The 9,139-nt window shown below is 38.3% G+C and overlaps 5 protein-coding genes across 5 annotated transcripts in view; all 5 read left to right on the top strand.

Annotated features, from left to right (window-relative positions):
- LOC104717436 (E3 ubiquitin-protein ligase SINAT4) overlaps positions 1 to 3,076 on the top strand; it is a gene marked incomplete in the record, with an annotated part of 6,655 nt that extends 3,579 nt beyond the window's left edge. The window contains 2 exon segments of the mRNA XM_019232994.1: positions 2,388 to 2,467; positions 2,568 to 3,076. Coding sequence (XP_019088539.1) covers positions 2,388 to 2,467; positions 2,568 to 2,933 — 446 coding nt within the window.
- LOC104722125 (protein BOBBER 2-like) lies at positions 754 to 2,267 on the top strand. The gene is made up of 3 exons (XM_010440237.2): positions 754 to 1,215; positions 1,521 to 1,909; positions 2,009 to 2,267. Exons 1-3 carry the CDS (start codon positions 834 to 836, stop codon positions 2,129 to 2,131), a joined length of 894 nt encoding a protein of 297 aa, XP_010438539.1. The 5' UTR covers positions 754 to 833; the 3' UTR covers positions 2,132 to 2,267.
- Positions 3,937 to 5,778, top strand: LOC104722124 (protein BOBBER 2-like). Its single transcript, XM_019232995.1, is given in 4 exon segments — positions 3,937 to 4,398; positions 4,736 to 4,794; positions 4,796 to 5,125; positions 5,230 to 5,778. Coding segments are annotated over 4 exon segments (894 nt in total). The 5' UTR covers positions 3,937 to 4,016; the 3' UTR covers positions 5,353 to 5,778.
- On the top strand, positions 6,326 to 7,644 carry LOC109127239 (uncharacterized mitochondrial protein AtMg00810-like). Its single transcript, XM_019231782.1, has 3 exons — positions 6,326 to 6,388; positions 6,529 to 7,221; positions 7,291 to 7,644. The coding sequence occupies exons 1-3, from the start codon at positions 6,326 to 6,328 to the stop codon at positions 7,642 to 7,644; spliced, it is 1,110 nt and encodes a 369-aa protein (XP_019087327.1).
- LOC109127697 (protein BOBBER 2-like) lies at positions 7,946 to 9,089 on the top strand. The gene is made up of 2 exons (XM_019233003.1): positions 7,946 to 8,324; positions 8,541 to 9,089. Exons 1-2 carry the CDS (start codon positions 7,950 to 7,952, stop codon positions 8,661 to 8,663), a joined length of 498 nt encoding a protein of 165 aa, XP_019088548.1. The 5' UTR covers positions 7,946 to 7,949; the 3' UTR covers positions 8,664 to 9,089.

Below are 9,139 nucleotides of genomic sequence, written 5' to 3'. Positions count from 1 at the left end.
GCAAGTAAAAAGAGTATTTGCAAAGTGGAGGTGCGGGGAATCGAACCTATGAGCGCTCTACCATATGAACCATGCGAAGCGAGCGCTCTACCATATGAGCTACACCCCCTGACTGATGTTTGTCAGTCTGTTAACATTCAAATTTCCTAAGTTTTTGTGACACTGATTAATAACAACATACATGATCCAAATGTATAATATATTGAGACACGTACGAGACCAAATATGGGATTTAGTCAAAAAAAAATTACAAGTTGCCAATCAAGGTATCATTAAGAGGATTGTTGATGTATGCATTTTTCTTAAAATCTATCAATTTTTAAAGTGTTCAAATATTAAATTGAAATTCACATTGCTATCAAATTAATAATTATTAAAGATAAAGGTAAATTAATAGCTATTCAAATCATATAAAGTTTTTAAAGATTTCCAATCATGTTAAGATTATTTCTTAACAAGATTTCAACAAATCTTTTAAGAAGATATTTTAAAGCAAATCCTAAGCTTTTTCTTTTTTTCTACAAACAAACAAATCTTGAGCTTTTAATTGTTTTAGTCTATTGTTAGAGAATTGCTATTATACAAATAGATTATTAACTTAAATGATAAATAGGAAAATTAGTAATTTGAGGAAAAGGAAAATTAGAATTCGAGAGGGAATTGAAGAGACTGTATCTTCTAGAACTTTCCATTTAACCCTATTTTGCTTTTCTCTATAAATACATTCATAAGCTCTTCTCCCATTGACGACACAAGAATCTCAATTCTACTGCTCTTGATTTTCAATTTCTACTACTTACAGCAAAACCCTATTAGCTTAAGAAATCAACCCAATGGCGATTATCTCTGAGATGGAGGAGGCGAGACTCTCGATGGTGCCGTTTAGTGCAAGCTTTGATCCTTCAAACCCATTAGGGTTTTTGGAGAAAGCTCTCGACTTTATTGGGAAAGAGAGCAACTTTCTCAAGAAAGACACGGCTGAGAAGGAGATCTCTGCTGCTGTCAGGGCCGCGAAGGATAGGCTGAGGGAAACGGAGAAGAAGAAGCTGGAGAAGGTGACTGTGAAGCCCATGGAGGTTGAGAAGCCAAAGAAGGAGAGCTTGAAGCCAACGGAACCCATGGAGGTCGAGAAGCCCAAGAAGGAAAGCTTGGCTCTTTCGGAGCCAATGGAGGTTGAGAAACCGAAGGAGGAGAAAAAAGAATCGGCTACCATTGGTAAGTCCTTCGAGTTCTGCTTTCTTGAATGTGATAAGTTTGGTTTAGGGTTATGATTGGAATTAAGTATTGTTTCCTCAGCTGCCTTGGATTAACCTTTGGTTCTGTTTTTTTTTTTTGTTTGGTTGAATTAGGATAGTTGAATGAATTAGTTTTGACTTGTCACTTAGTTTCAACTTTACAACCTGATTCGTTGATTGATCTTGTAGAGACTATGATCTTGGATAAAGTTTAGATTTTTACAACTTTAGTCTCTGTTATTGCAAAACTAACTTCATATGTGCCCCGTTTTGGTTTTGGTGCAGTTCCTAACAAAGGCAATGGGCTTGATTTTGAGAAATACTCATGGGCACAGAATCTCCAAGAGGTCACGATTAACGTTCCGGTGCCAGCAGGCACTAAGTCACGGTTTGTGACCTGTGAAATCAAGAAGAACCGTATCAAAATTGGTCTCAAAGGGCAAGAACCAATCATTGATGGAGAGTTCTTCCATCCTGTCAAGCCTGATGACTGCTTCTGGAACATCGAGGATCAAAAGATGATAGCGGTGCTCTTGACAAAGCAAGACCAGATGGAGTGGTGGAAGTATTGTGTGAAAGGTGAACCTGAGATTGACACTCAGAAAGTTGAACCAGAGAGCAGCAAATTGGGTGATCTAGACCCTGAAACTCGTGCAACCGTTGAGAAGATGATGGTAAGCTAATCCGTTTCTTTTTCTTCTTGACCAGTTCTTTTTGTTAGATTTTAATATTGCAAGATTGACTCAGAGATTCTCTTTTTTTTGTTGTAACAGTTTGATCAAAGGCAGAAGCAGATGGGACTCCCAACGAGTGATGAGATGGAGAAGCAAGATATGCTCAAGAAGTTCATGGCTCAGAATCCTGGGATGGACTTCTCTAATGCAAAGTTTAACTGATCGTCATTCAACTCTTCTTTTCTTAAGCCAGCTTTGTATTCTAACCTATATCTCGTTATGGCTTCAAGATGAAATCTCCCCCTTTTGCTTATTTCAAGACAGTTGTTGATTCGTTAAATATACATTCTTGAGACTTGATCTGGTTTTTGCTTAATGTCATGATGTTTTCATTTTAAGTTAACAACTTAAATCTAGAATTCTTCTCTCTGGAGAAAATTGAACGCATGGTTTTGCTCTCCTTTTTCACTCATATAGNTGCACGCTGGTTCCACTTTTAACCATCGCTACGTCAAATCCAATCCGCGTGAAGTGGAGAACGCTACTTGGATGCTAACCGTGAGCATATCCTTCTTTGTCTACGAAAACATGGCTCTCTTCAGTGTTTATGGCATCAAAACTGACAAGTTTCTTCTTTTTGTTTCTTATCTGGGTTCAGGTATTCCATTGCTTTGGGCAATACTTTTGCCTCCATTTTGAAGCGTTCCAGCTCGGGATGGGTCCGGTATACATGGCATTCTTGAGATTCATGGGGGACGAGGAAGATGCACGGAGCTACAGCTACAGCTTAGAAGTGGGAGGCAGTGGAAGGAAGCTGACATGGGAAGGAACACCAAGAAGCATCAGAGACAGCCACAGGAAAGTAAGAGACAGCAACGACGGTCTCATCATCCAAAGGAACATGGCTCTCTTCTTCTCCGGGGGGGACAGGAAAGAGCTTAAACTTAGAGTTACTGGTAAAATCTGGAAAGAACAGCACAGTCCAGATTCTGGCATTTGCATGCCAAACCTATCTTCTTCCTGATCAATTCATTCTTCTTTTCTTTGTCGTTTTGTTCTCTCTCTTTGAGAAGGAATGTTGTATGATGATGATGATTGGTTTGCACTCAGTCTTCTTTGTTTGTATCTATAACAGTTCATGAATGAATGTTTGATCTTATAGCCTTATTTTCAAATGCTCAACTCTTTAAACTCACTACATACATGGAGATCTAAGATATGATCAAGCAAAAATAAAACGATTATGAGGAATATACGTGTGTAGGAGGAACTAAGGGAACCTTAGAAATTTTCCAAACGCAAGTTAAATGAGTATTTGCAAAGTGGAGGTGCGGGGAATCGAACCCCGTATGAGCTACACCCCCAGTTTGATATTTGTCAGTCTGTTAACATTCAAATTTACTAAATTTGTTTGACACTGATATTAACAAAATACATGATCCAAATGAATATATCGAGACACGAGACCAATGCTGTTTACAAGTTGAAGGAATCATTAGGAGGGTTGTTGTTTGATGTAGGCATTGCATTTTTCTAAAAATCTATCAATTTTTTTAAAAAAAACAAAAATTAAATTGAAATTCACATTGCTATCAAATTAATAATTATTAAAGATAAAGGTAAATTAATAGCTATTCAAATTATATAAAAAGTTTTAAAGATTTCCAATCATGTTAAGATTTTTCTTAACAAGATTTCAACAAATCTTTTAAGAAGATATTTTTTAGCAAATCTAAGCTTTTCTTTTTTTCTACAAACAAACAAATCTTGGGCTTTTAAATGTCTTTAATTGTTTTAATCTATTGTTAGAGAATTGCTATTATACAAATAGATTATTAACTTAAATGATAAATAGGAAAAAATAAACAGAAATCAGGAAAATTTTAGTAATTTGAGGAAAAGGAAAATTAAAAGAAATTTAGAATTCGAGAGGGAATTGAAGAGACTGTATCTTCTAGAACTTTCCATTTAACCCTATTTTGGTTTTCTCTATAAATACATTCATAAGCTCTTCTCCATTGACGACACAAGAATCTCAATTCTACTGCTCTTGATTTTCAATTTCTACTACTTACAGCAAAACCCTATAGCTTAAGAAATCAACCCAATGGCGATTATCTCTGAGATGGAGGAGGCGAGACCCTCGATGGTACCGTTTAGTGCAAGCTTTGATCCTTCAAACCCATTAGGGTTTTTGGAGAAAGCTCTCGACTTTATTGGGAAAGAGAGCAACTTTCTCAAGAAAGACACGGCTGAGAAGGAGATCGCTTCTGCTGTTAGGGCCGCGAAAGATAGGTTGAGGGAAGCGGAGAAGAAGAAGCTGGAGAAGGTGACTGTGAAGCCCATGGAGGTTGAGAAGCCAAAGAAGGAGAGCTTGAAGCCAACGGAACCCATGGAGGTTGAGAAGCCCAAGAAGGAAAGCTTGGCTCTTTCGGAGCCAATGGAGGTTGAGAAGCCGAAGGAGGAGAAAAAAGAATCGGCTACCATTGGTAAGTCCTTCGAGTTCTGCTTTCTTGAATGTGGTAATTGATTGTTTGCCTCTGGTGATTAGTTTGGTTTAGGGTTATGATTGGGATTAAGTATTGTTTACTCAGCTGCCTTGGATTAATCTTTGGTTCTGTTTTTTTGTGTTTGGTTGAATTTGCTATGATGAATTAGGATTGTTGAATGAATTAGTTTTGATTTGACACTTAGTTTCAACATCACAACCTGATTCGTTGATCTTGTAGAGTCTAGGATGTTGGATAAAGTTTAGATTTTTACAAGTTTAGTCTCTGTTTTTGCAAAACTAACTTCATATGTTCCCCCGTTTTGGTTTTGGTGCAGTTCCTAACAAAGGCAATGGGCTTGATTTTGAGAAATACTCATGGGGACAGAATCTACAAAGAGGTCACAATTAACGTTCCAGTTCCAGCAGGCACTAAGTCATGGTCTGTTACCTGTGAAATCAAGAAGAACCGTATCAAAATTGGTCTCAAAGGGCAAGAACTAATCATTGATGGAGAGTTCTTTCATCCTGTCAAGCCTGATGACTGCTTCTGGAACATCGAGGATCAAAAGATGATAGCGGTGCTCTTGACAAAGCAAGACCAGATGGAGTGGTGGAAGTATTGTGTGAAAGGTGAACCTGAGATTGACACTCAGAAAGTTGAACCAGAGAGCAGCAAATTGGGTGATCTTGACCCTGAAACTCGTGCAACCGTTGAGAAGATGATGGTAAGCTAATCGGTTTCTTTTTCTTATTGACCAGTTCTTTGTGTTTGATTTTAATATTGCAAGATTGACTCAGAGATTCTCTTTTTTTTTTTTTGTTGTAACAGTTTGATCAAAGGCAAAAGCAGATGGGACTCCCAACGAGTGATGAGATGGAGAAGCAAGATATGCTCAAGAAGTTCATGGCTCAGAATCCTGGGATGGACTTCTCTAATGCAAAGTTTAACTGATCGCGTCTTTCAACTCTTCTTTTCTTAAGCCAGCTTTGTATTCTAGCCTATATCTCGTTATGGCTTCAAGATATATGAAATCTCCCCCTTTTGCTTATTTCAAGACAGTTGTTGTTGATTCGTTAAATATACATTCTTGAGACTTGATCTGGTTTTTGCTTAATGTCATGATGTTTTCATTTTAAGTTAACAACTTAAATCTAGAATTCTTCTCTCTGGAGAAAATTGAACGCATGGTTTTGCTCTCCTTTTTCACTCATATAGGCATATCTAATAAATTGTTACATTAAACAAAATCATAATTTATAATTGGTTAAATGTACATGTCTAAGTGAAATCGACCACTATGCGCATTACTTCCATAGTTTCTATGAGAGCAAAAAGTTGATTCACGACGGTAGAATCTCCGGTGAGGTGTATCTGGTGGGTGGAATATTCTTGTTGTGGTACGGACTTGGTTGTTTTTAGTGTGAGTTAGATTTGATGAACACTGGTCACACGTGGTCCTTGTCCCCATAGACATATAATTCTCAATGATATAAAAGAGACATCACAGTAGACCCACATTTTCTTCTTTATGCATAATTATAATTTTTATACCAGATTGTAATCTAACTTTAGTTCTTTGATGTGTTATTCTTTAGTTAGTTGTATCCATCGATCTACAACAATATCCTTACAAATTATTGCTGCAGTGGTGGTAATATCAAAAACGTGGTGGTAAACTTTTCTGAACATTGAAGTTACATTTTACATTGAAGCTACTATATATATTAAACCATTGAAGTTACATTTTACAGATGTTTTTCTATTGCCATTAATTTTATACCATTATAAAACTGCTAAATTCAAGTATTTTCGTAAGTCCATCCATGAGAAGAGTGTTCGAGCTAAGCTTGGAAGCAACCCGGCCAATTAGTTTCGTGCGCGTGTACACATGTAGTAGGACACCCTCTCTGATTGGCGCGCCGCCATGAGCATTGGCAAATTAAAGAACAAGATATCCAATCAAAGGAGGTATCACAAAAGCCAAAAGGTTCCACATATAAGATATATTTATGTAAAGGATATATTAGTAAATAGTAGGTACCTAAAACCCTAATTTATTGTGTATATATTGTACTTCTCATCTTGAATAATATTATCAAGCTTCCTATTTTACATGGTATCAAACAGCTCGACGTCAATAATGCTTTCCTCCATGGAACGCTTCAGGAAGAAGTTTATATCTCACAACCTCCCGGGTTTGTCGACAAGGACCGTCCTCACTATGTGTGTCGTTTAAACAAAGCGTTATATGGTCTGAAGCAAGCGTCGCGCGCATGGTATCAAGAACTCAAGACGTATCTGTTGCGACTGGGCTTTTACAATTCTCTGGCTGACACATCGGTGTTTGTTTATCGTTCTGGTCGGGACGTGGTTTACACGTTGGTCTATGTTGACGACATTATCGTCACCGGTAGCACCAATCGTCTCATTGCCGGTTTCATTGACGCATTGGCTGAGCGTTTTTCTTTAAAAGAACCGACCGACTTGTACTATTTTCTTGGCATCGAAGCAACTCACACTAGCAAGGGACTTCATCTTATGCAGCGAACGTACATTATTGATCTCTTAACAAAGACTAATATGCTGAATGCTAAACCTGTGTCCACACCAATGGCTCCGGAACCATCACTTACGCTTCACACCGGCCAACCTCATGACAACCCGACGGAGTATCGCATTGTTTTAGGGAGTTTGCAGTACTTGGCATTCACCCATCCTGATATTGCGTTTGCCGTGAACCGCCTAGCACAGTTCATGCATTCACCTACGGACATACATTGGCAGGCGGCTAAACGGATTCTCCGATATCTCGCCGGTACTGTCTCACATGGTATCCTCTTGAGACCCTCGACACCAATTACACTTCACGCTTTCTCGGACTCCGACTAGGGTGGTGATCGCGAGGACCTCATCTCCACAAATGCATATGTTATTTACATTGGTACCACTCCGATCTCATGGTCCTCCAAGAAACAGAAGAGGGTTGCTCGCTCTGCTATAGAAGCTGAGTATAGAGCTGTCGCAAATGCAACTGCCGAACTCATCTGGATATGCTCTCTTCTAACTGAACTTGGTGTCACTTTACCTGTTGCTCCGATTGTGTATTGTGATAACGTTGGTGCGACCTACCTTTGTGCTAATCCAGTTTTCCACTCACGCATGAAGCATATTGCTATTGATTATCATTTCATCCGGGAAAGAGTAATCTGGTGCTCTCCGCGTCACTCATGTTTCGACGGATGATCAGTTAGCCGATGCCCTCACCAAACCTCTTCCGCGCCCAAAGTTTCTTACAATGGTCAACAAGATTGGAGTGACTCCAGCCCCTCCATCTTGAGAGGGTGTATAAGATATATTTATGTAAAGGATATATTAGTAAATAGTAGGTACCTAAAACCCTAATGTATTGTGTATATATTGTACTTCTCGTTTTGAATAATATTATGAAGCTTCCTATTCTACACCACAATCTATAGTTATACTTTAAATGTATAGCCAAATTTGATAGGAAAGGTCAATGTTGTGTTGNGCAGTTCCTAACAAAGGCAATGGGCTTGATTTTGAGAAATACTCATGGGGACAGAATCTACAAAGAGGTCACAATTAACGTTCCAGTTCCAGCAGGCACTAAGTCATGGTCTGTTACCTGTGAAATCAAGAAGAACCGTATCAAAATTGGTCTCAAAGGGCAAGAACTAATCATTGATGGAGAGTTCTTTCATCCTGTCAAGCCTGATGACTGCTTCTGGAACATCGAGGATCAAAAGATGATAGCGGTGCTCTTGACAAAGCAAGACCAGATGGAGTGGTGGAAGTATTGTGTGAAAGGTGAACCTGAGATTGACACTCAGAAAGTTGAACCAGAGAGCAGCAAATTGGGTGATCTTGACCCTGAAACTCGTGCAACCGTTGAGAAGATGATGGTAAGCTAATCGGTTTCTTTTTCTTATTGACCAGTTCTTTGTGTTTGATTTTAATATTGCAAGATTGACTCAGAGATTCTCTTNGCATTCATGACCAAACATATTGGGGGCTCAGACTATAGAAAGCCACATATAAAACAAACAAACACAAGTCCACTTGCGCAACAATAACAATTGTGTTTTAAATGCAAACACACACTTAGAAATAAAANACAGTTTGATCAAAGGCAAAAGCAGATGGGACTCCCAACGAGTGATGAGATGGAGAAGCAAGATATGCTCAAGAAGTTCATGGCTCAGAATCCTGGGATGGACTTCTCTAATGCAAAGTTTAACTGATCGCGTCTTTCAACTCTTCTTTTCTTAAGCCAGCTTTGTATTCTAGCCTATATCTCGTTATGGCTTCAAGATATATGAAATCTCCCCCTTTTGCTTATTTCAAGACAGTTGTTGTTGATTCGTTAAATATACATTCTTGAGACTTGATCTGGTTTTTGCTTAATGTCATGATGTTTTCATTTTAAGTTAACAACTTAAATCTAGAATTCTTCTCTCTGGAGAAAATTGAACGCATGGTTTTGCTCTCCTTTTTCACTCATATAGGCATATCTAATAAATTGTTACATTAAACAAAATCATAATTTATAATTGGTTAAATGTACATGTCTAAGTGAAATCGACCACTATGCGCATTACTTCCATAGTTTCTATGAGAGCAAAAAGTTGATTCACGACGGTAGAATCTCCGGTGAGGTGTATCTGGTGGGTGGAATATTCTTGTTGTGGTACGGACTTGGTTGTTTTTAGTGTGAGTT

Source organism: Camelina sativa, chromosome 11 (assembly GCF_000633955.1).
Source record: "Camelina sativa cultivar DH55 chromosome 11, Cs, whole genome shotgun sequence".
Classification (NCBI taxonomy): domain Eukaryota; kingdom Viridiplantae; phylum Streptophyta; class Magnoliopsida; order Brassicales; family Brassicaceae; genus Camelina; species Camelina sativa.
Note: the sequence above shows the minus strand (reverse complement) of the source record. Positions and strands in the feature narration are given on the sequence as shown.